General features: G+C 54.5%; 10 protein-coding genes across 10 annotated transcripts; 5 read left to right on the forward strand and 5 right to left on the reverse strand.

Annotated features, from left to right (window-relative positions):
• Positions 1-331: 331 nt before the first annotated feature.
• On the reverse strand, positions 332-2813 carry AYL99_06341 (hypothetical protein; the record flags this gene model as incomplete). The annotated part of the gene is made up of 2 exons (XM_018837850.1): positions 332-2699; positions 2791-2813. The coding sequence occupies 2 exons, from the start codon at positions 2811-2813 to the stop codon at positions 332-334; spliced, it is 2391 nt and encodes a 796-aa protein (XP_018692410.1).
• Positions 2814-3288: 475 nt separating this feature from the next.
• On the forward strand, positions 3289-5673 carry AYL99_06342 (hypothetical protein; the record flags this gene model as incomplete). Its single annotated transcript, XM_018837851.1, has 1 exon — positions 3289-5673. One exon carries the CDS (start codon positions 3289-3291, stop codon positions 5671-5673), a length of 2385 nt encoding a protein of 794 aa, XP_018692411.1.
• Positions 5674-8226: 2553 nt separating this feature from the next.
• Positions 8227-8569, reverse strand: AYL99_06343 (hypothetical protein; the record flags this gene model as incomplete). Its single annotated transcript, XM_018837852.1, has 2 exons — positions 8227-8355; positions 8411-8569. The coding sequence occupies 2 exons, from the start codon at positions 8567-8569 to the stop codon at positions 8227-8229; spliced, it is 288 nt and encodes a 95-aa protein (XP_018692412.1).
• Positions 8570-9968: 1399 nt separating this feature from the next.
• Positions 9969-12326, reverse strand: AYL99_06344 (hypothetical protein; the record flags this gene model as incomplete). The annotated part of the gene is made up of 1 exon (XM_018837853.1): positions 9969-12326. The coding sequence occupies one exon, from the start codon at positions 12324-12326 to the stop codon at positions 9969-9971; it is 2358 nt and encodes a 785-aa protein (XP_018692413.1).
• A 316-nt stretch (positions 12327-12642) lies between these two features.
• Positions 12643-13107, forward strand: AYL99_06345 (hypothetical protein; the record flags this gene model as incomplete). The annotated part of the gene is made up of 1 exon (XM_018837854.1): positions 12643-13107. One exon carries the CDS (start codon positions 12643-12645, stop codon positions 13105-13107), a length of 465 nt encoding a protein of 154 aa, XP_018692414.1.
• Positions 13108-13310: 203 nt separating this feature from the next.
• Positions 13311-14114, reverse strand: AYL99_06346 (hypothetical protein; the record flags this gene model as incomplete). The annotated part of the gene is made up of 2 exons (XM_018837855.1): positions 13311-13917; positions 13969-14114. 2 exons carry the CDS (start codon positions 14112-14114, stop codon positions 13311-13313), a joined length of 753 nt encoding a protein of 250 aa, XP_018692415.1.
• Positions 14115-14519: 405 nt separating this feature from the next.
• Positions 14520-17525, forward strand: AYL99_06347 (hypothetical protein; the record flags this gene model as incomplete). The annotated part of the gene is made up of 1 exon (XM_018837856.1): positions 14520-17525. One exon carries the CDS (start codon positions 14520-14522, stop codon positions 17523-17525), a length of 3006 nt encoding a protein of 1001 aa, XP_018692416.1.
• Positions 17526-18163: 638 nt separating this feature from the next.
• AYL99_06348 (imidazoleglycerol phosphate synthase, cyclase subunit) lies at positions 18164-20476 on the forward strand (the record flags this gene model as incomplete). The annotated part of the gene is made up of 3 exons (XM_018837857.1): positions 18164-18286; positions 18665-20191; positions 20366-20476. 3 exons carry the CDS (start codon positions 18164-18166, stop codon positions 20474-20476), a joined length of 1761 nt encoding a protein of 586 aa, XP_018692417.1.
• Positions 20477-21341: 865 nt separating this feature from the next.
• AYL99_06349 (hypothetical protein) lies at positions 21342-22291 on the reverse strand (the record flags this gene model as incomplete). Its single annotated transcript, XM_018837858.1, has 2 exons — positions 21342-21487; positions 21556-22291. 2 exons carry the CDS (start codon positions 22289-22291, stop codon positions 21342-21344), a joined length of 882 nt encoding a protein of 293 aa, XP_018692418.1.
• Positions 22292-22904: 613 nt separating this feature from the next.
• Positions 22905-24559, forward strand: AYL99_06350 (hypothetical protein; the record flags this gene model as incomplete). Its single annotated transcript, XM_018837859.1, has 2 exons — positions 22905-22912; positions 22963-24559. 2 exons carry the CDS (start codon positions 22905-22907, stop codon positions 24557-24559), a joined length of 1605 nt encoding a protein of 534 aa, XP_018692419.1.
• Between the last annotated feature and the right edge of the window lie 213 nt (positions 24560-24772).

A 24772-nucleotide genomic window follows, 5' to 3' on the forward strand; every position in this document is an offset into this window, starting at 1 on the left:
TTCCCAGTTCTGCCCACTCACCTCATCTCCCTCAGCCACGTATGTCACCGTCCACTAGTGGGCTCCCCTCCCGCAGAAACGACCCCTCCTTACGTATGTCGTAGACAGAGGTGCTAGGTGCAGCGAACAGGTTAGAAGCCTACCAGGCACTAGGCCGACCTAGCCGAGGGTTGCCGGGGTCCACGCCCACGCCGCCTGGGACTGACTGCTATCTCCGGGTGACATAATCCCACCTAAGTTGAAGAGCATGTATACCCCAGCAGGTGAGGACATCGAGATAAACAGTGGAGCAGATAACGTTCTGCATGTCTGATAGAGAGGTACGGTTTGCTCATGCTCGCGCCAGCCTCATCTCCCGTGTCACCTCGTCCACAATCTCCTGCGCCTCCCCTGCCGTCCGCGCTTCGAAGTCGTACCGTTTCGACTCGTTGATTCGCCGCACCACGATTCGTACAAGCTTGGGGTGCTTGGAGCTGACTTTGCACTTCAGGATATCGTTGAATGCAATCGAACTGAATTTGGCATTGGAGCTGGTATCAGCCGGCATGACATGAATGATGTCGCCATCAAACACAAGCACCCTCTGACTCCCTTGGGCAAAGCCACCCAGCTGTTTCCGGGTGACATAATACTTCTTGAAGTTGCTGGCACTCGACAACAGGTCCTGTTTCTGCGCCAGAGGATGGAGGGGTTGGCCCCTCTTGCCCTTCTTGGGACCTTGGATGTCCAGTAACAACGGTGCATTGGGCGAAGAGCTGCCCGGCGAGCCCGTCAAGCTGGCACCAGCCCCGAACCTGCGGCGCACAAGATCCAGCTCCGATCGCCCACCGAGAGCTTCCACGGTGCGATCCAGGGGCGCAACGGTATTGGTGCCGGCCACTTTGAGCACGAACCCAGCCTTCTCGAGGTTCCATCTTTTACAGACATGGTCTAGAATCTCAGCAATGTAGCCATCGGTCGAGATCTCCATGGTCATTGTCTGCGCGGTCATCTCGAGGTTCAGATATCGTATCCTGATTGTCTTCGTGGCTCCCATGCGTGGAGTGGCCTGTGGTGCCGCCGGTGCCGGGAGATCGGCAGGTGTCAAGGATGTGTTACTGAGCGCAGAGGTGAATGGTTGGCCAGCCAAGAGGATGTTGGTTCGCGATGGTGGTGCCTTTGATGCGGGAGGCGGTGGTGCTGGAGACTGTGACGGAGCCCCATCTAACGTAGGGATAGGGCCAACCTCTGTCGCTGCTTCTGGTATGAACTGCGGTGTTTCTTTTTTGTTCGCTTCATACTGAGCAGCCGACGCTTCGACAAGCGCGAACTCGTCGACTGGACGATCCGTTGCACGACCTCTCCCGCCTCTATTGTTGTTGTACGTGAAGTCTGCCACAGGCCTCGTGCGAACGAGGGGCGGAAAGTCGTCGTCCACCTCTCCATCTTCCACCATTCGTAGCGTCCATTTGTTGACATCGAGCTGTTCAGGCCTTAGAGGAGGCTCCCGCTTTTCCTCCCCATATCTCCATAGAGCGTGACCGATAGCTTCTGCAACGATAACCATGCTACCGTCTTTGGACGTCCGGGCCAATGGCATCTCGAAGGGTTCATCGGGGTTGTTGGCGAAAGGTGTGTATATCTTGATCCAAAGTGGGTTGGGGGTTCCTTTACCTGAGAGACCGGCGAATGCCTGTACGGGGTTGCTCGGAGCCCTTTTCTGTGCACCGAGCGCCGCTGTAAGCAAGCTCTTGGGTTGTATCATACTGATAGGTCGAGGAGGAGGTAGCTCATGCAGGATCGGCAGTGTCCGCTGCCTTTTAGGTGATTCTGGTAGCGATGAACGGGAGCCCGAGCCGGTCAGACTGCCCAGCGTAGGTGATGTAGATGTAAGGTTCGGGTCTTCCATGGTGTTGAGGAGGGATGCAGAGTCCATGGTGTCGCCCAGTTCGGAAGACATTGCAGATCCAACAGATTCAGCATCAGAATCATCCTGCATATCTCCTGGCCGACCGGGGTCTCCATCGGCCCTCATTTGACCGTCATTGGGATTGGGTGCAGATTTAGACCGTTGGCCTGCGTGGACCTGACGGCGCTGGAAATAGGCTGGGTCGACTTCGTTTTCAGAAGACATGTCGCTGCTCGTGGTGGTATCTCGCCTGGCGCGAGCTTTGACGGCCTCGACGGCACCAAGAGATCCAGTACGGCGTCGATTGTCGGTAGGACCTTTCAACGGGGATGTTCTTTCTCCGTCTACGTCTGAACCGCGAATCGGAGAAGAGTCGGCTCGGTGACGAGACGGCATCTTTGCAAAGCGAATTTGCTGAGCCGCTCGTTGTCCGCCATCAGCCTCCTCCTCTGACTCGTCGGTGAGATCGCTGCTATCGTCATCCTCGACATGCTCCTTCTTTCGTCGTCGCCTGACGTTCAAACCGGGGCCAATGGTGTCGTTGCTGGTCCTGCCAGTCACGAGGCCACCTTCGTCCTCTTCGTCGGCTTGGGAATTGATTTGCTGTAGGTCGGCGCCTTCCTTGAGATACTCGCTGTTGATCGATGTCGGAATGGGTGGAGAGTATGTCCGGTGAACAGGATCCGCTGACCAGCCTGCTGCACGAAATCCAGGAGTGTTTAGGATTGATGAATTCACATTAATGAGTCGCTCCGCAGTGCCATCTTTCGCACTTGCCAGGTAGGACGTGCGCAGAAACCAGATGGCGAAACTGGCGTCCAGGGTCAGCAAATCTCGGGTTCATGGTATTTACCACGCAGCCCCGTGTCCGTACATGAAGGCACGCTCGCAGGCTAACTTACTCTTCGTTTTGTAGAAGGGCCATCGCGTATACCAGGACGAGTGAGACTAAGCCTCAATCTAAGATCGCGCAATCTCCAGGTGAATCCATAGACGACCAAGTAATCCACTTTACAATGTAATTTTCGTTGAACAGCAGCGTTCAGAAGGCGGCTATAAGCCACGTCACTGACGTTGTCAAACGCAGCATGAGGTCAGTGAAACAAGAGACGTGTGGTGTGTGGTAACAACGAACAGGCGTCGAAGGAGGTTATGTCTGGCTTCAAGTCATTCAGCCAGTCAGCGAAGCGAATCGCCGGGATATATTCCACGCCGAATCTGGCCGTCAGTGTCGCCGCTTTTGACAGTTGACGTCAGCCTTGCAGCTGGGCATAGCCTCGTCACTCGAAGTGCGGGCTGCTCTTTGGTGTCTGTGTCTTCCCACCTCATCGTCGTCTTATTCCAAGTCAACCGTGGTGTGCCTACCTGTCATACCATCCTCGTCCCCCTTCGCAGCCATAATGGAGTGTCCTCATGCCTATTTAGATACTCTCCACCCTCCCAGACCCAACCAGAGCGTCTACCGCGAAGACTGCACCCAGTGCTTCGATTCCATAGACGATGAAGCTGGTCTCGACGTCTGCCTGCATTGCTTCAATGGCGGCTGCGCAGGGGACCGTAACCACTCTCTACTGCACTACTCCTCTACAAAACATCCACTGGTCCTGAACATTAAACGAAGCCGGAAACAAGTCCAACGAGATGAACCCCCACCAAAGCTCACCAAACTCGCCATTGCGGCGGAAACAGAGGAGGACAAGTATGACACAGTCACAAGAGTCAAGTGCTATGCATGCCAAATACAGGATGTGAACAAGAACTCGGGGAATTTGCCTGCAGTGGTGGACGGGGTCATGAAGGCTATGACCTTCGCTAAATCAGAAGAAGTCAAGGCATGGGAGCAGGAGTTTACGCCGTGCGAACATACTCTTTGTCTGGAGCAGCAGCCTAGCCGGCAAATTGAATCACAGAACCTGGGATCATGTTCCAAGTGCGATCTGAAGGAGAATCTGTGGCTATGCTTGGAATGTGGCAACCTGGGTTGTGGCCGCGCACAGTTCGGTGGTATTGGTGGCAACTCCCATGGCCTGGATCACGCAACAGAGACTGGTCATGCTGTTGCAGTCAAACTTGGTTCCATCACTCCAGAGGGGAATGCCGACGTCTATTGCTATCAGTGTAACGAGGAACGGATCGACACTGACCTGGCGAAGCACCTCGCTCACTGGGGCATCAACATTGCTGAACGGGAAAAGACTGAAAAGAGCCTCATGGAGATGCAGGTAGAGCAAAATTTGAAATGGGACTTCTCCATGACAACAGAAGATGGCAAAGAGCTATCACCGCTCTTTGGACCGGGTCTCACAGGTCTGAAGAATATCGGCAACAGCTGCTATCTTGCAAGCACGGTGCAATGTTTGTTCGCATTGCCAGACTTTCAACAGCGTTATTACCACCCCAACGAACCGCCTCCAGCCACTGAACTTCCCGCCGAAGACCTAGAGACACAGTTGCGCAAGCTTGCTGATGGAATACTCTCTGGTCGCTATTCTCGTCCCGAAAACAATGTTCATGCTGCTCCCGACAGCCCCGAAGTACCACACCAAAAGGGTCTTTCCCCGGCCATGTTCAAACATCTGATCGGACGAGGACATGAGGAGTTCTCGACCATGAGACAACAGGACGCTTTTGAATTGCTACTCCATCTCTTTAAGCTCATCAATATCTCCAATGGCTCTCGCCCTTCGGAAGACCCTGTTCAGTCATTTCGCTTCGCGATGGAACAGCGCTTGCAGTGCCTGAATTGCAAGCGAGTGCGATATCGAACCGACGAGCAAGATAATATCTCTATTCCTGTGCCGGTCAGGCGGAAGCCGGTGACCAACGGTGACAGTGGTGCAGCAGATACAACGAAGGGTGCCGAATTCGAGCCGGTCTCACTTAAGGAATGCCTCGACATCTTTACGGCCTCCACTTCCGTGGAGTTGACCTGCCCTGCTTGTGGTTCCAAGGGAGGATTCTCGAAGTCATCGAAATTTAAGACGTTCCCTCGCAACCTCGCAATCAATCCTCTCCGCTTTGAGATCATCAACTGGGTGCCCACTAAACTCGACATCCCTGTCCAGGTCTCAGATGAACCGTTTGATCTGAGCACGTACAAGTCTGCTGGACTGCAGCCGGGCGAAGAGGAACTACCTGAAGACGCAGATGTGGGAGGGTCTACATCGGCTTCTGCTGCTTTTGTCCCGAACGAGGCGGCCCTCGAGCAGCTTGCCTCAATGGGCTTTCCTCTCGTACGATGCGAAAAGGCACTTCACGCTACGGGCAATGCAGATGCCGAAGCAGCCATGAACTGGCTGTTTTCACATATGGATGACCCTGATATCGACGAACCTCTAAATCTTGGTGGCGCCGACGCCGGTGGAACTGGCTCGAGCGACGATGCTGACAAGATTGCTCAGATTGGTGACATGGGAATCAGTGTACCGCAGGCACGCAAAGCTCTACGAGAATGCAACGGCGATGTCAACCGAGCTCTGGACTGGGTCTTCAGCCATCCAGATGACCAAGGGGATTTTGGCGAGGATGTCCCTGCGGCACCCAGTCAACCAAAGGCACTCCCCGGCAGCGATCAGCTTCCCGCCAAATTTGAGCTCCAGAGCATCGTCTGCCATAAAGGCGCCAGCATTCACGCCGGTCACTATGTCGCATTCATTCGTGAGGTGATCCCCGGCGAAGGCAAGGAACGACAGTGGGTTCTGTTCAATGACGAGAAGGTCGTCAAGGCTGTGGACGTGGACGAAATGAAGAAATTCGCATACATTTACTTTTTCCGCATGATATGAGATGAGAGCTGCCGTCAACGGCGGTTATGAAGAACAAGAAGCGAGACGACAAAAGGCAGGACACACCCACGACGAGGTCCACACCTGGCACCTAATCATACAATCATCAGGACTGTATTACGAAACACAGAGCGGTGGATCAAATTCTGCATGCGAAGCCCAAAAGCAACGGTCATGATCATGAGATATCATAGAATAGATGGACAGCAACTTGTCAATGCCAATCAGATCCATCGATCGTAAGAACAGAGCTCCTTCGTTGTCCAGGTATCTATCTATACTATCCTGACATGGTATACTGAACGCCCCTTCAGCCCACCACACAATCTCCTGGACCCGAGTCGCCGCGTTTGAATATCAATCAATAATTACCCTTTATTGTTGCTCTTCGGAAGCCCCAAGGCCCGCGCTGACCTGATCCAATCTATTGACCACATTCCAGAAGAAAAACTTTCCAAACCGATCTCCCGCTCCAGGTCCGACTGCTTGTCGATCGTAAAACCACTCGCCTCGAACTCGTTCTGCTGCTGCCAAGTTTGGACTCCCCCTGAGACACCAAAGCACGACCTCTCTGCAGTGGACACTAGCCCGACCTCAGCGCCCAGCCAGCTCCCTGTGGCATATCCCGTGGATCTTCTCGCTCCACTCTTGCAGAACCGCCGGGTTCCCGCGAAGCACTTTCCATCCTGCGAGAAGAAGAGGATGTTGTGCGACGAGGCCTGTCGGTGGAGCCAGCCGATATACTGTGATTGTTACACGGCCACTGCGAGGCTTCTGGCCAGCTGGAGCCGCGTGTCAAGGTCTGCCGCGACGTTGGTGTCGGCGGCAAAGGAGGCCTCCAACACCTCGTGTAGCGTCCTCGGTGGGTCCGAGACCCATGGCAGAGGACGAAAGATGAAGCCCAGATCGTCAGTTCGTTAGGAGAACCCAGCTCAAGCACGGAAGGAGAAAATCCCAATCATGACATTGCCCACGGAGCTATATAAACTAACTGCCATCCCCCCCAGTCCTGCTTCGTCTAGGATAAGGACTGGTTGGGTCCTACCGAACACGACCAACCAGACGATCTCGAGGCCATGAGCGTGTTCTACAGGTTTTCTTATAGAGGCTAGGGCTGGCCGAAGTGTGGATAACGACTGCATTGGTTGAATCCATAGAGTCAACATCGATCCCACTAGGTTCGATATATCTTGTCTGCTTCCGGGATCTGCTTCCTGTGGATTGGGGGTCCGGAAGCGATGTTCTCACCAAAGTCACAAGGGAAGTCCGGGTTGCACTCCGAATCGACCTCGACAGCCCAGGTGTCGGAGCTTCGCCTAGTCTACATATTTATACCCTTCTCCCCACAGCTTTTGATGTTGGGCGCCTCTCATCAATTTCCACTTCCCTCTTTCGGGAGATTTCGATTGAACGCAGCCGGAACAAGATTGTCTGCCATAGCAACGGATGATTCCAATTGCGTTCGATACTTGCTGCCACCTGAGGATGAGTTTGCAGTAGTAGTTCTCCCCCTTACTCACAGTTTCTGAACCACTTGCAACGCAGAAGGTGAGAACGAACCCGCTCGATTCCATCTCCTCGAAAAGCAGACCTCGGGAGGAGTATGACGACGACGACAACGACAACGACGCTCCTTCTCCTCCACACCCGCTCGCCCGGCCAGCGTGGTTGTTGCAGAACCTCGCGTCGACGAGGACGGATGAAATTCTTCAAAAACTGACGTTTTAACCTGCAAGTGCCTCTATAAGAGGCAGCCAGCAGTGTAATACGATTGTTCTCGGAGCGTCTAGCACCTGGGAGGCCATTATGTCACTGACTTCTTGGACAGTCAGTGGTAGTAGATATGGCTGGTGTTGGTGGGTTGTGAACTACTACTATGGCCCGTTGGTAACAGCATGAATCTCCATGAGCGATGAAGCAGCAAAGAATACCTACCACGTGCCCCTGCGAGAAGATAGCCATGGGATTTTGGATCTGCAGCCAGTGCCAGCGCCAGCATCAGCATGTTCATCTCTCGCGTGCGCACCGTTGATAATGACATTGTCTGCCCATGGCGGGTTGCCCTCTTTTACACCTCGAGAACCTCCCCGCGCGCGCACAGGTCTACTGGTCTGATTAACGTTTTTCAGCGCGTTTGTCTGCGTCCTTGGCTGACTCGGCCATTATGCGAGAGCTATAATGTGAGAGGTACAATGTGAGAGCTATGGTGCAGTATTACGATCAATGAGGATGGCCAAGCCCGACCACATGCGAGAGCCTACACTCACTCGCGCTTCTTTCCTCCTATCTGTCCGTCCTTTGACCAGGAGAGCCAGCCTCCGGGCGTGATCAGGTACATGTTTGCAGTGTTGTGCTCGGTTTCATACCTGGAGTTTACCATCACGGCAACCTAGACTCCATCACTGGAGTACCTAGAGTCTGTCACCACGGGCACCCAGATTCCATCACTCGAGCACCTGGAGCCTAGGCAGTTAGGTTAACTTTTGTTTTCGTGCCCCCATATCTGCCGTCATCTCGCTCTTCCACTTTTCGACCCTCTTCCAAAGTTGTTCCTCAGCCTGAGTCATCCATTGTCACTTTGGCCAGCTGGGCCTCCTCGTCTTGCTTGAACTGTTCGAGCAAAGCGTTGAACGCGGCGGTCCCCTCAGGATCATCCGCGGTGAAAAGTGTAGCCAGAACCGCCTTTAGAAGACCACTCGGCCAGGACGAGCTCCCCGTGGGCAACATCTGGTTGTACTCCTGGGCCTGTCCTCTTGTTCTCGACGTCTTTCTCGCGGTTCTCACCGGGACTCTGAGCCTGCGTCTGTGCCAACTTGGCTGTTTGAGTCGTACTCTGCTTCTCGCCCAACTCAGGCTCAAGAGGGTTGTAGTACTCAGGTAGGCTCAGGAACTCCATGGTGCGGCCTATCCTGCTGTCTTATAGTCCTTTGAACCCTCTTAGTGGGAGTTACATTGACACCGCACCTCTTGTACTTTCTTTCCCTCCAGTCTCGAGATGCTGATCCACAGAGTCATTCGTTCTTTTTGGTGGTTGCCTTCGGCTTGCATGATCTTGCTTGACATCACTCATAAAACTCCCCTCGCTGCCGCCCATATCTTTCTGTCCTTGAGTATTTCTGTGCTCTGAACATGGCGCGCCTGATGCCTCCGGCTTCGGTGGCACCCCTCTATGAGATCGGCTGCATTGGGACGATCACGCGTAGGATGCTGGAAGAAGTCGTGCAGAATACCAGTGATCCGGCCGGGTCTCTGCCTTTGGTACGATTTGTCTTCGAACAGGTCGAGCCACGAGAGCTGTACACTTATATCAAAGCCGTTCTTCGTTCAGCCATGTGGAGTCCAGCGTCGGGCTGGACAATAGTCGAAGGGATATTGCTCGCCAACTCATGGTTCGGGATTCCCAAGGATCTTCTATGAGAGAGGTTCCGCGTGCCTGAACGGTCATATGCTCGCCTCAGTCCTCTCGGCGGTCCTGTGAATTTGTTCATTGACAGATGTGAGTTGTCCGATTTGACGCCATGAATGTTGAGGGATGCCTTCCTGGCGCAGAATTACGAGTCCTGTCGAGCCTTCCTCGATCGGAAGCGAGATGTCTCCCAGGGATACTCAAATATCGGCATCCGTACTACTCGGGCCAGGCAGGTTTGAACGACGTGGACAGATTGTGTTCAAGCTGGTTTTCACTCTGGAGGAACGAGACCTCATTGTCCATCCCGACTTGTTGGATATAATCCTTGGGCCCGATCTCTTTGACATTGTCAAGCCACCGGTGACCGAGCCTGTTCTTCGGCTGGCAGCCTGTAGAGGTGATGGTGGCACTTTCAGTCGACTTCAGAGCCCGTCTGGCATCAAGCTGAATGGGGTGATACTGGCATCGGCTGTGGCAAACTGGCGGCACCATAGGAAACTGTCCATACAGCTCCTACCACAAATCGTTCCTGAGGTGGACACCATGGACGTCCTGCTGACTGCGGCCTGTAGGTGTGCAGCAGAAGAACTGAGAAAAGTCGTCTCTCTATATTGAAAAGGAGTCTCATCCTCTTTTCCTCCCTTAAATCGTGTTTCATACGAGGCGGGTACTGCTCCTTTGGAGACACCGGAGGAGGGGTGGAAACAGCCTCTTGGATGAGTGGACACAGACAGGCAACTGAGGTAAGTGGAAGAAGACACAAGTAACACAGAGGTGCTCCCGAACAGAATCATGTTGGCAGTTGTGCGGCCAGGTTTCTCGTCACGAGGAATCTAAATAGCTAGTCCAGTACATACAAAGACGCACCTCAGAGACCGTGGTGGGCTCAAGAAACCCATAGACGACAAGTCCCATCGCCTCCGGCACTGACGAGCCACGGATGCTGGGGATGCCAGTCCAGGTCCAGGACACCCAACCCGCCCGTAATCTTGTGCCCGCGCAACACCTTCAGGGGGACGATCTGGGCATTGCTCATCATGTCGCTGGTGACTTGGCCATGGAAGACCTGGATGCTACCGTCGTCGCTGGCGTCGGCGAAGAGCGGATAACGGTTCGTCGCCGGGTGGAAGCGCACCGCGCGGATGGCCTTCTCGTGGAACCGCAGCGTCTTGTATGGCCGCGGCGAGAGATCCAGGTCCATCCACAGCAGCCGGCGGTCATACGACCCGACGATCAGGTTATCCGAGCCCGCGGTCGACGAGCTCGTCGGGTGGATATCGAAGCTGCTGATCCAGCGAGCCCCCGGCTGGATGATCTTCAGCAGTGACTGCTTCGACAGGTCGTACGCCCGAATGACGCGTTGGTTCGCGACGAACAGCACCGGCTTGCTGGGGTGGAAGTGCGCCACTTGCGGAGTGCCGCCGCCCTTGAGTCGCTTGCGGAACGGTAGTTGTGTTTGGTGTTTGGAGATGGTGTGGATGGCGATGGCTTGTGAGGCTGGGACACTGGTCGCTGGGCAGATGGTGACAAAGTGGTTGCCGCCGGAATGGAACGAGAGCGTCTTCGCCGTATGGCCGAGATGGATGACCAGAGCCACACCCTGATCCCGTTGGGAAGAGCTCGGTCGGCTCCATTTGACACTGGTGGACTTGGACGTGCTGCTCTCGGAGGCGGCGTATCCCCATCCTGCGTCCAAGACCGCCTGGGCAGCGTCGGCTTCGGTGCTGAAGTCAGTCCCTAGTCGAGGCACGCAGAGATGGATGTTTTCCCCGGCACAGGCAGCCAAGATAGGAGTGTCTTTTCCAGGTCGCCACCGAACGACATTGACCGCGGCGTCCGAGGTCAATTTTGCAGACCAGATCTCGCGCGGGGGCAGCAATGTCCAGACTCTGGCCGTGCCGTCATCACCGCCCGTGGCGAGGTACAGTCCAGATGGATCAATTGCCAGAGACCGCACACGACCTGTGTGGCCATGGAACCGACCAGCCTCGTGCGTGGGGAAAGGTCGAAGTTCATCTGGGTTCGGTAATTTGGGCAAGAGTGACTCGGGATCGATGTTGAGCTTCGTGCGGCGTACCCGAGGTGCAAGATACAGATCCAGACATCGCTCGAATTTCTCCTTGATGAACCGTTCGTAACCTGGCACTTTCCGCAACGACGTATGATCTGTAGGTAAGTAGTCTTTCTCGCGATCTTCCTCGTCGGCCTTTTCCCACGCTTCTTTCTCCTTCTTGTCTGGAAGATATTCCGGCGGTGGATGGTAGCTTTCATCGAAACCCGGAGGCGGAAGTTTCGGGGCGGGCATGTGCATGGCATGATCCGCTCGGGGTTGTTCGTCGGCCCAGATATCATAATTTTGGACCCCCTCATCCTCCTCCTCTTCCTCTTGAGGCGGCTTGTAAGGCAGAATACGACCTTCTCGAATGGCGCGGACAAGTTTCATGACTCGCTTTGCCTCGTGCTTGGATGGCACAAACCGCCTTTTGGGTTCTGGAGCAGAGCTAAGAGGCATGATCTCCGTTTTGCTGGTGAACCACTCGACTGTGGGCTCGTACGGGTCGTATCCGTCCGCCGCAACCTCGTTCATTTGTACCTTCTTCAGCAGTTCCAGTTCCTGTTGGCTGAGCTCCAGCGGTTTCCCGGTAGCAGGGTCTGTGAGACCTGTCCATCCCTTGGGGATCTCGATGCTGTCAAGGAGTGCATCCAGGGCTTCTCCTCGAGCCGGCCTCATGATCTTCTTCCCGTTGATATTGTAACCAATGTGAGGGTAGGAGTCATAGAACGACAGAGGAATATTCCCAATCGTGTTGGCTTCGTGGTCTGGCACCGAATAGTCCGAATCTTCGCCAGGGTCGATCTCGGGATAGATGTATCTGTCGTTCCCATTCGCATCTTTCACGACCTCGTAGTTGGGTTCCTCCTCATCAGATGTATCGGCCACATTCTCGACACCAATGTCCACCTCTCTAACATTTTTGGCATGTGTTTTCTTTTTAGGTTTGAGCAATTCGCCATCACCACCACCATCACCTTCTTGTGGCGCTGATTCTGCAGTCCCTACAGACACTGCATCGCTCTCATCTTCGGCTCCACTGCTCAGTTCGTCTTCGTCACTGTCACTGGCAGAATCGTCGTCCGCGAGGGTCCCGTCCAAATGTGCAAAGTCGAATTCGTCCCCAGACACCACGGCGGCGTCTTCGTCGACATCTCTGGTCACGGCTTTCCGCTTCTTGGACTCGGCCATGGTGCTGCGCACACAGAACTCAATGCCGTTGCTAGCCAGGCGTAGATGTTGGAAATTTCGAGTTTTGCTGCGTAGTTTCAATTTGTGGAGACGCAAAGCAGGAACTTTTTTTCTGCCGCTCCAGAGCAAAAGGCGGTGAGCGGCGAAATTCCTTTTGCCTGCGCTCGGAGATTCAATTCGCACATATTAATTCTGTTGAATGCCAGCTCCAGCAACTGTCTCCCTGTTTTCTCGTTTTCTATCTTTTTGTCGCGTTACAACAGCCTATAGAACCAAGATTTGAACATTCACTTTGTCCTTGTCTCCAGTTGTCGAGATGGGTTCGGTCAAGACACCCTTGGAGAGCGTGCAAGCATGTTGGGCACGCGTCTCCCAGAATTCCCCTGTCTACAAATTCTTCTTTTCGGACATCGAACTGGTCAGTGCCACAGACGGCTCCATGGTCGCTCGCCTTCCTGTCTCGGCAAACCTGCTCAATTCTAAGGGTGGATTGCATGGCTCAGTCTCCGCAACCATCGTTGACTGGGCAGGGGGGATGGCCATTGCCAGTACCGGCCTGGAAAAGACCGGGTTGAGTACCGACATCCACGTGTCCTACGTCTCGAGTGCAAAGCTGGGCGATATTTTGACCATCGAGGGCAATGCCAGCAAGGTGGGAAGAAATATGGGATTCACCACCGTCACAATATACAAAGGCGAAGGTACAAACAAGAGCGTGGTGGCCCATGGCACTCATACAAAATACATTCTTCGAGACCGGGAGCAGACCACGACCTCGTGAGTGGGCGAGATACCCTCACATCAACCCGGCGTCTTCTTTGCATCAGGCAGCAACACTCCTCCATTCTGCTATGATTCACTCGGACGTCGCAGAACAAAATCATATCACCCCTATTGCTTTAGATCTCTAGCAACCCATGTACACACGCAGGTTGCTATGAGAATTATGGCGTGAGACAGACCTGAGTCCACAACGAAATGAAGTTAGGGTATCAATCGGCCCTCCTTGAGCCATTCTGTCCACAAGCCTCCGAGTTCTTGTGCCAATGCGGCGGGTGTTCGCCCGTCACTGTCTACCAGAGTCCTGATATCCGGCTCACCCTTCCTGTCCTCTTTGCGCAACCCCAAACCTTGCATGGCCTGGAGAACAATTGAGGGGAACTTAGCCCAGTCGAGTTGGGATCCGAGAGCCAGCAGTAACCATGCAACCTCTTGCTGGTTGTATCGGATGGCGACGTGTAATCCAGAGCCTTCGATGCCCTCAAACGTGCCCCGGTATCGCAGTATATCTGCACTCTCCCCATTTTCTTCATCTTCGTCGTCTTCGTCGGGGTCTTTGATCATGTGAATGATGGCATCGATGTCCCCTTCACGGCAGAATTCGAGGTAGGCATGGCCTTTCCGCTCCTCAGGGTATGCACGCAGGTAGGCTTCTTCGGTGGCCGCTGGGAGGATATCATAACGCTCTTGGACGCCACCTTCATTCCGGAGAGTCACCAACACCTGTTGTGATCCACTGGGGGAAAGAGAGGATACGTCTTTGGCACAGTTTGGACATTGTGTGATGGTGTAGGACTCTAGAAAACATTCCCTAATGTACCGAATCAGTGACTGTAACCTCGAGACGATGATACACACATACCAATGGTAATGGCAGCCACAGGACAATTCCACATCATCGGGCACACTGGATATCTGGGCAGCCGCCTTGCTCTCTTCGACATCGCTATCTGGCTCCACCTCGATGAGCAGAGGCTCATGGCAGCTTGAGCAAAGTTGGTCGGACATGGTAGAGGTAGTGTTTTCAGAGAAATAGAAAGGTTGGAATCCCTTACTTTTCTGGCCCAGAACTAAAGACCAAAGATCTATCAACTTTTTTTCCAAGCGTGCAACCCTCGAATCAAAAATTCTCATATGCGGCAAGAAACTTTTGGACGGGGCGACAGGGATCCATCCCTTGAGGCCTGGCCTATGCCACGCGCCTCTCACATGTGCGGAGACTCGAACCGCACAGGGGTCGCACGCCTCCTTCTTTTCCGCCCAACGCGCGCTCCGACAAGGCCGGCTTATGCGGGCTCAACGGTGTCCTTTGCATTGCCTTCCTACTCAATACATAAGCCAGACAACAACGCTTTACGCCACTATTCTCCGCGCTGGTGGACTCCGGAATGATGATTATGAGTGAAACTGACCATGGAAGAAACATCGCATCCTCTCGAAACGCCTCAGGGCGATGGTGTCCTAGTCGAACCGTCCACGGCGCCCGAATACAAATCACAGTCGAATCCTACGCCCGCCCCGCTACCGCCTCCGTCGAACGCGCTGACGACGTCTGCTGTGCTCGATGCCACACTCAAGTTCTTTGCGAATGCGAGCAATGAGACCCTCGGAGCCTGCGCAGTTGGCCTGTGCGCCTCCACCTACCTAGTTCTCGGGAGAGTCGGTTTGGTTCTCATCGGCGCAGTAGGCGGCGTCGTTCTTCATGCTACCTGGGAAAATCGGTACGGCGGCGGATTGGATGGTGAGAGTAAAGAGATCAACCAGAGAAGGAAAGAGCTGGGGATTGAAGTTGCGCAGAGAGTCCTGGATTGGCGAGAAGGGAGAGAGAAGCCCAAGGACGAGGAGGACGATAGTCTCGTCGACTCCAGGGTCGAGCTGAAGACGCTGGATTACACGGACTTCGAACCCGAAACGAGAGCTGCTCTCACCAACTTGACCGATGCTGTTATCAGAGACTACGTCCAGGCGTGGTATAGTCCACTGCTTCCCAAAGACCGGTCGTTTCCAGCGACGTGCAGACGGACCTTCACCAGCTTCGTCCTCTCCTTCGCCAACCATCTCTCCCGGAAACGGACTGCCGATCCAGTTCTCGATTTCTTTGCTAACTCGACTTCGATCATCATTGTCTTCCTCAACGAACTCTCCACCGCCCTCAAGGCGTCATCCAACCAGGACGCGGAAACGGCAGTGAAAACCTATCTACAATTTCAACCCGACAGCAATTTGGCCAATGTGCTGAGCAAGGAACAGCAAGAGCGGAAGCTCAGTCTGGTTGCGGATGATATCTTACAGAACTTCCTTGAGCCCCAGTCGTACAATTGTCCCCCGGTCAAAACGTTCCTGAGGGAGGTGTTGTCTGGACTGGTGCTTGAAACCACCATTGACATGTGCTCAAAACCGGAGTTCATCAATGGCTGGATTGTTTACCTGCTGGAAGGTGGCGAACCCGAGCTCATGAATGCTATCGATGCTGGGGTAGAAGACATGAACGAGGCCATGTCACAAGCCAAGGAGAATGACGATGTCGGCAAGATCCACGATCGCCGTATGAGTAAGGCTGAAGAGGCCATGCAAGAGGCTATGCGAGAGGCTCAAAGGTTGAACGAGATGATTGCTGAGGATGAAGCCCGGCGGAAACGCGGACTGGCCCCCAGCGAGCCCGAAGAAAACAGCTCCGTCGCCACCAATGATGTCGGAATGGCTACACCGACCTCCTCTGATAGTGATCGGAATCGGCCAGGAGAACAATCTTTGGACACTTCCTTGGTATTCGACAATGATGGCAACGCCTACGCTTCGTCAACTCCAAGCCCCAGCAAAGAACCGGAGTCCTTCACCAGCTTTGATCAGTTGGCGGAGACGGTCCCAAACGTGCTACCACCGGTGTCAACTGCTCCGGCGCCCATCGAAACCATGATGGCAATCCCCTTGACACTACACAACGCTTCGATCACCATTCTTGATCTTGGCGACCTGAATGAGCGAGCCACATTTCGGCAGAAACCGAATAACGAGTATCTGCTCCAGATAGAACCTGCATCGAATCGGTACCCGGGATGGATGGTGTCCCGCAAGTACCCGGAATTCGAGCCCCTTCATCAGACTCTGACTACCATTGCTCGCCTCTCGGGCGTGCCAGAGTTTGGGCAAAAGTATCCAACCCTGCCTCCTTGGCGAGGCCAGACGAGTGCGGCACTCTCCCAAAGCCTCGAGGCCTACCTGAGGTTCGTGGTCAAGTATGAGCCATTGGCCGAAACGGAAGCCATGAAGAAATTCCTCGACAAAGAGACCGGTCTCCAAAAGGCGCCTGTCCAGAGTAAGAATGTTCTGGTACAGGGAGGTGCTGCATTGGAAAACGTCGGCAAGAACTTCATCAACGTCTTAGGGCAGGGCGGAAAGAACATCGCTGGCGGCGGCAAGGCCGTGCTGGGTGGTGTACAGGGCGTCTTTGGCGCCGTGGCAACCGGTGTCGGAGGAGCACCCAAGAGGCTTATTGCAGCAAGGCCAACGCCGACGAGAACCCACACGGGGCAATCCTCCAACTCGATTTCGCGAATCAGCCAGGAATTGCCGCGACAAAGCACCGACAGTGGGGAAGAGAGGCCACCCCCCTTACCCGCGAGACCTAGTGCTGGAGTCACGTCGGGCCCGGAGGCCAGTTCGCAATCACCGATCAGCTTGAACGAGTCGGGGCGTCAATCAGAAGAGGTCATATCAATGCCACCGCCACCGAGCGTCATCACAGACGACTACCAACCTATCACGCTTCCTAAACCCGAGACGCCGCCACGGCCCCGGCAAGACACAATCACAGCCAATCCATCAACACCTGCTCCATCGTTAAAATGGGAAGACTCGGGCTCGGTCCCCTCGACGACTAATGTGCCGGCAAAGATACCCTCGAGACGAGCCAAAAGAGATGTGCCAGTCTCGGAAGAAGAGACTCGCATTCTGATAGAACTGTTCTTCGCCATCCTCACTGAGCTATACTCTCTCTCGGGTGCATGGTCAATCCGTCTGTCCCTCCTCGGTGCAGCAAAGACATTCCTCCTCCGCCCAAACAATCCCCAACTAGAGTCAATCCGTGTATTGCTACAAGAAAGTGTGCTCGACACGAACTTTTCCGACAAGGGAATGGCGACGCACATCAATACTCTGCGGTACAATAGTCTACCCACTGAAGAAGAGAGGTCCACGTGGCCCAAGGAGTTGACAGCGGATGAGAAGGAGAAGCTCCGTCTGAAAGCACGCAAATTGCTGGTCGAGAGGGGCATGCCACAGGCCTTGACCAGCGTGATGGGGACAGCTGCCAGTGGAGAAGCACTGGGCAAAGTATTCGACTGTCTGCAGATGGAGAATGTGGCTCGGGGGTTGATCTTTGCGCTTTTACTGCAGGCCATCAGGGCCACCACACAATAGGTGAGGCCCATCGCCAGAACAGAATCCCAGCGGAATGCGAGAAACGAGTAGAGATGTGATACCAAAATGTACATTAAGGGAATGGAGTGTTTGGATGAAAGGGGGGAGGCGTATCTGTGAAAGAATTTTGTGCCTGGCAAGCGCGCAGATATGATATAGCGCTGGAGCAACGATGAATGAGACGATTGATTCAATAGTTTGGGTCTTTGGACTGCTAGTTACTAGGTCTTGAGTGTTGTCGTTGGCCTCAACCTCGACGATGGTGGAAGAAGTGATTTTCTCTTTCGTCGTCTACTAGCAGCCAATTGGATTCTGTGACTCACTTCCGCATTTGGTGTGCAAACTCACTGGGTGATTTTTTTCCTTCTCACTTTTGATCTCAACAACGACTTCTCATTCTTCGAGTACATCCCGATCCTACTTTGACAAACCACTCGTCAAGTGAGGAGCACGTGCCTGAGCAGACATCGAGGACGAGATGGATCTGCCCTGAACCGCCACAACTCACATGCACCCTCTCAAGAATCGCTGTCCATCATCAGTCCCGCATCCAGGCCAGAAACCTTGACCAAAAACCCGATTTGCCATCATCTCTGTCTATTTCCAAGGAAAAGAATTTCCTGGGTATCCGGGAAGATATGCCTAAGGTTCACCTTCTCGACTACGTGGCGGGCAACATCCGCTCGCTGGTGAACGCCATCGAAAAATGCGGATGGGAAGTGGAATGGATCCGGAGCCCTGAGGATGTGCAGAAAGCAGATGTAAGTTTTGCAATGTTATTTTCCCGATATTGTCGTTGTTGGTGTGCTGTGCAGGTCCTGCTCTTTTCGTTAGCGAGTCTGCGGGATACTTGGAAAATTCGGATCGTTCTTCTTGTGGTTTCCTCCCCTGTGGACAGGCCTTCTCTCTGCTTCTAGGTCGAGGCGATGGGAAAAAGGTCGTGCTGGGAGTCTAGAGGCACAGCAGGTCTCCTGCAAAAGCTCTTTGTTGCTGTCCTTGGGACTTGTGTTCTTGTGCTCTGCTTCAAGGCAATCCGAGCCACAATTGATATGCCTCTACTTGCCTTCCTTACCTCCCGTCGCCTTGTATGTAACGCATCTGTTTCCAGATTCTAACGAAGTTCCCACTCCTCCGAACAGAAAATCATTCTCCCCGGTGTCGGCCACTTTGGTCACTGCTTAACCTCTCTCTCCACGGCAGGCTACCTCCCCGCCATCCAATCCCACATAGCCAGTGGAAAGCCGTTCTTCGGCATCTGCGTGGGCCTCCAAGCGCTGTTCACCGGCTCAGAAGAGGCACCCGGTGTGTCTGGCCTGAATCTCATTCCTACGTCGCTTAAACGCTTCTCAGCCGAGAACGCCAACGGATCGAAGAAGTCCGTGCCTTGTATAGGCTGGAACGACGCTTCGACGCTGCACCATGAACTAGACCAAAACCTCACCGCCGTCTCAGACAAAGGGAAGAGCTTTTATGGGCTCAGCCAGGGAAGCAAGTATTACTACGTGCACAGCTACTTTGCTCCCTACGTGCCTGGCGAGCTGGAGGCCGATGGCTGGGTCGTCGCTACCGCCACCTACGGCGACGAAACCTACGTGGGAGCCATCGGCAAAGGGAACGTGTTTGCGACCCAATTCCACCCCGAGAAGTCCGGCGCCGCAGGGCTGAGAGTCATCAAGGCATTCCTCGAAGGCAACACCTGGTCGGATCCCGTGATTCCATCCGTTCCAGGGACTAGCTCGAGAGCCATCGGGAAGGCAGACGGCGGGATGAACGGCCTTACCCGTCGCATCATCGCGTGTCTGGACGTGCGCACCAACGACCAGGGTGACCTCGTGGTGACCAAGGGCGACCAGTACGACGTGCGTGAGAAGTCGGCCACGTCGACCGCGGGGGCCGCCGGCCAGGTGCGCAACCTGGGCAAACCGGTCGACATGGCACGGCGGTACTACGAACAGGGGGCCGACGAGGTGACATTCCTCAACATCACGAGCTTCCGCGACTGCCCGATCACAGACCTGCCCATGCTGGAGATCCTGCGACGGACCAGCGAGACCGTCTTTGTCCCGCTCACCATCGGCGGCGGCATCCGCGACATGACCGACCCGGCCACTGGCCAGCACGTCTCGGCCCTCGACGTCGCCAAGCTGTACTTCGCCTCCGGCGCCGACAAGGTGTCGATCGGCTCCGACGCCGTGCTGGCCGCGGAGGACTACCACGCCGCCGGGCGCCGCCTGTCGGGCACGACCTCGATCGAGACCATCTCGGCCGCCTACGGCGCGCAGGCCGTGGTGGTGAGCGTGGACCCGAAGCGCATCTTCGTGTCCTCCCCGTCCGAGACGGCCCACCACACCATCCGCACGGCGTTCCCGGACGCCCAGGGACGTGAGCACGTGTGGTACGCGTGCACGATCAAGGGCGGGCGCGAGACCCGCGACCTTGACGTCGTGCAGCTGTGCACGGCCGTGCAGGCCCTGGGCGCCGGCGAGATCCTGCTCAACGCCATCGACCGCGACGGCAGCAACCGCGGCTACGACCTCGAGCTGGTCGACATGGTCAAGGCCGCTGTCGGCGTGCCCGTCATCGCCTCCTCCGGCGCCGGTGTGCCGGATCACTTCGAGGAGGTGTTCCGAAAGACCGGTGTGGATGCCGCTTTGGGCGCTGGTATGGTGAGTCTCTGTGGATCGCATTCTCTTTCTTCTTCTCGTCCTCGTCCCCGTCCTCTCCTTTACTTTCCTCCCATCCCAACCCACCCTTACCTCCCTCGCAGCCTGTCATTGTTTCTGATGAGGATTATTTAATTATTTGATTCTGTTACTGATTTCCGCACGCTCTCTTTCCAGTTCCATCGGGGTGAATACACCGTTGCCCAAGTCAAGGAGCATCTCGCCAGGCGGGCCTGCTGGTGCGGCCGTTTGAAGAGTTTTGAGAAAATGGAACTCCCCCTGGAATAGGGTCAGCCGGCCACGCATGCATGCACTGAGGGGAGGTCCAGGGACAATAGACGAGAGGTCAATCGAGGTTACTTTTGCCGGCTGTACAGCGAATAGACGTGCTGGTGAGAAGGCGAAAAAAGGGGATTGAATGATGAGGCCGTGGTGTGTATGTATGTACAAGGAAGGGGTCGGGGAAGAAAATTTGTTCTATTGGAATATCTATATCCTGCCTTCTTCGCCTTGTTCTCTGCCACGCCACGCCACTCCATGCTATGCGATGCAATTCCGTCTGCCGGAGCTTCGATCAGACAGACTTGACGATGTTGATGTTGCGTTGATAAAGACCACGATGCTGGCTTGAATAGTAGCGAACTCCGGTTGGTATATGTGATTGCGCCTGCTCAACGCCTATCGGGTATCACACTAGCCGGCTGTCTTGATCCAGGCCGTCCTGGTTGCATGGAATAGGCCCTTTGGACATTCGCACAGCAACTGTCCCAGCCAATGAGTTTTTCGTCTCCCTCGTATCTTGCCATTTGGTCGGAGCCTACGGAATTTCCCAATTATCCCGTAAATCATGAACAGGGCATTCTTTCCAGCCCCTGTCGAGTGGATAGCGGAGCTCTTGTTGCGGGCTGCTCGATGTCTTGTGTAACCGTGGTGGTTGGGCCAGATAGAAACTCACTCGTAATCGGTGCTCCGCGAGGAGAAACGGTGTAGGGTATAGGGTAGATGAACGTGGTCTCTGGCGCTCATGAGACGCAAGCTACTGGTTCTCTCTTCGAGCCGAAGTGAACGGGATTTGACTCCTGGGAACATCTCCATCGCCCTTCCCGTATGTTCTGAGGTAGAACGCTGAAGTCTCCAGCTTCGTGTTCCAGCTTTAGGAGTCCTTTTTGTTCTGTATAGATAGTGACTTCGAGTCTTTGCCCATAGCCGTAAGGGCATTGAGCATCTTTTCGCGAGTTTCTTGTGTTAGCTTATCGACGTCCGCCGCCGTGAGGCCTTTTGTAGGAATAGGATCGAGCACTGCGCAATGTGTTAGTTCTTAGTTCGACAGCCTATTTCGGGCACAGTTTCATCACGCGTTAACCTACCTTTGACTCGGATTGTTCCGGCATTAAACCTCTTCGTTTTGGGGTTCAGCACACTGCTGTAGTTCTCTGCCACAACCGGTACTATTGGCACACCGCCCTGCACAGCCAGATGGAAAGCGCCCTTCTTGAAAGGGAGTAGCATCGGTTCGGTGGAATAACTTCTCGTACCCTCGGGGAAGATAACGACGCTCTGTCTCTTCTCTCGCATGGTCCTGGCAGCGCCCTCGAAAGCTTTCAAGGCCGCACTTCGGTCCACCCGATCGATGAAAACGGTGCCCGAGAGGGCCATGAACCAGCCCAAGAAGGGGACGTTGCGAAGTGATTTCTTGGCCGTGACGGAGCAGTATTTCGGCCATATCCAACCCAGCAACAGCACATCTAGCTCTGTTTGGTGGTTGACGATAAAAACCGCGGGGCGGGTGTTGTTCAGGATCTCGTAGCCGTTGTCCAGAACGTCGAATTTGACGCCCACCGTGTAGGCACAGAGATTCTTGAACGCCTTGGCCGTCGTCCACTGTGCATATGCAAAATGTAACCCCAGAACTCGGAGGATCGCAGAGGATATTGTGCCATAGGCGGCGCAGGCGATGAGGCTGATATAGGCGGCCATGGAGCGGGCGACGAAGCCGAGGATCCTAGGAGGCTTCGGGAGATAGGTATAGAGAGCGAAGCAGGACAGCATGGTGACGAAGTAGAAGCCTAGGAAATACAGAGTGTAGCGCAAGAGGAAGAACATGTTGGGCGAGTGTAGGCAGCTATCGATCGGGCGGGTCGGAGAGGGGAGCTGACCTAGCTATGTACACGAAAAGTAGAGAGCAATCAAGGCTTCCACGACAAACTAAGGTAAGGATAAAATGATTGCAGACGGTCTGGAGGTCAGCGACATAGAGGGTTGCAGGCTCAGAACCTCGACCGTCATCTGCAGCAGATGGTCACAAGGTACGAAATTGTTTTCTGAAAGTTGGAGAATTGGACGTTGGGCGCAGTGGGCGCATAGGAAGAGGACAGTACTCGGCGAGTCGGTATGGTATGGGCTTCCAATATTCAACCCCACACCCACAACATTCTCGTCCCTCAGCAATTTTTTTTGGTGGCTTCTCAACGCCGGGCAGCTGCGTCATACCGAGTTCCGTGTTGGTTGGTTGCACGTGATGGCGACATGGCCAAGTATCACGTGAATTGGCGTTGCCCAGAGTGGATCTTTGGATGACATTCGACGCGAGATGATCATGGCGCGTTGAGCCAAGCTAGTATTGTTCCCCCCCAATGCCAGGTCGACTCTCCTATTCCTTATGTCATAGCAGGACGACCTTCTCGAGGGTAGATTCATTCGTGCCTCGGTGACTGCCATGCCTGCGTAAGTCGTTCCCCCATTAACTGGACTGAACCATTGCTGAATAGCCGCAGCGTAGGTGACCAGCACAAGCCGAACGGCAGCACGACGGCCAACCCGTTCGAAGAGCAACCGCCTCGCATAGCGGAATATACTGCTCAAGAGATCGCCACGCTGCAAAGTCGGCTGGACAAGCAGTTGGGACCAGAGTACATCTCGTCACGAGCAGGACCAGGCGGCTCAAAGGTTCACTACCTTGCCGCCGACAAGGCCATCAGTCTTGCCAACGAGGTTTTCGGCTTCAATGGCTGGAGCAGCTCCATTCAAAACATCCAGATCGATTTCGTCGACGAGAACCCTCAAACAGGCAAGATCTCACTGGGTCTCTCCGTCATCGTCCGTGTGACACTGAAAGATGGCGCACACCACGAAGACATCGGCTACGGACAAATTGAGAACTGTAAGGGAAAGGCGGCTGCGTTTGAGAAGGCTAAAAAGGAGGGTACCACGGACGCGTTGAAGAGGGCGCTGAGAAATTTTGGGAACGTCCTGGGCAACTGCGTCTACGACAAGAGTTACTTGTCCAAAGTCACAAAAATGAAGGTTGGAAGCACGAAATGGGATGAGGGGATGCTACATCGACACGCAGACTTCGCACCCAAAAAGGCGCCGGAAGAGAAAAAGCCAAACGTCTCTGCACTCGCGCAACAAGATACACAAGAATTCGAAGACAGTTTTGAACTGGCGGATTTTGAAGAGCTTGATTTTGAAGGTGTCGACGCAGGGCATCCAGACGAGGTCGCATTGCCTCCTGAACCAGCAGATTCCACGAACAAGTCGAGTCACTCTTCGGACAGGACCCGCCCGCAAATCAGAGCGGATCAGACAACTACACCGTCCAGACCACCAGCCCTTGCAAATCCTGATCCTCGCATGGCTCCCCCGAAGGCCGCTCAAACTCTTCCGACGACGAATGTCATACCTCAACCTTTACCTGGGCAGCGGCACCAAGGCTTATCAGTCCCCTCTATAAAACCCCCGGCAGGAGACTCTCGACTTCCCGGTGACGGTCTCTCTCGAGCAGCTTCTCCCATGTCCGCCCATCATTTGCCTCCCCCGCAAGCCGGCCAAGGCATTGGCTTTTACTCGGCTAAGGCTGCTGGTAAACTGGATGAGAACAACAACGTGATACCCGACGCAGCAGCACCAGCCTTCAACCCGCATACCGAAAGTCCGTCGATTCGCAAAACTGCTGGGGTCAACCACAACAGGTCTATTCCCTTGAAACGAGACTTGACTCCCGACACCACCATTCTACGGACGAATGTCATCAATCCACAGTCAGACCCGATGAGACGACTGGGCGCCCCGGGCCCTAGCGCACAGATTGCGGGTTCCCGAGGGCCGAACACTTCTGCCTACCGACCTCCCACCAGACGCGGGCCTCTGGAATCAGGCACCGGTCACGCATTGAGCTCAGTTGACCCGGGCGGAGTTGACCGTGTCGTGCAGGCAGCAAGAAGAACACCGTTAGGAGATGTGAGCAATGTGCAGCATCATGTAACATCAATCACCGTGGACGGGGCCGATGCTAAAAGACAGCGGGTAGCTGATGTGGGTCAAACCGGCATTGAAGAAGTGGTCACCAGTAATCCAAGGATGAGCGGATGAACAGTGTGATGTCCCCCGATATGGCAAGGAGCCCATCGATCAAAAGAGAGGAGTCGGATTTTAGCAGGTGAAACAGTTGGCTCAAACTGATGGTGTTCGTGGACGGTGGAATTCGCGCGCCCTGAGGAAGCTGTTTGTGTCAAAAGTCCCGTCTCTGGTTTTGAGGCAATCGTCCGAATTCCTCTAGCGGTATTTGTTTTCGTCTTTTATTTC

The sequence above is a fragment of the Fonsecaea erecta genome (genome assembly GCF_001651985.1).
Source record: "Fonsecaea erecta strain CBS 125763 chromosome Unknown Scaff5, whole genome shotgun sequence".
Lineage (NCBI taxonomy): Eukaryota > Fungi > Ascomycota > Eurotiomycetes > Chaetothyriales > Herpotrichiellaceae > Fonsecaea > Fonsecaea erecta.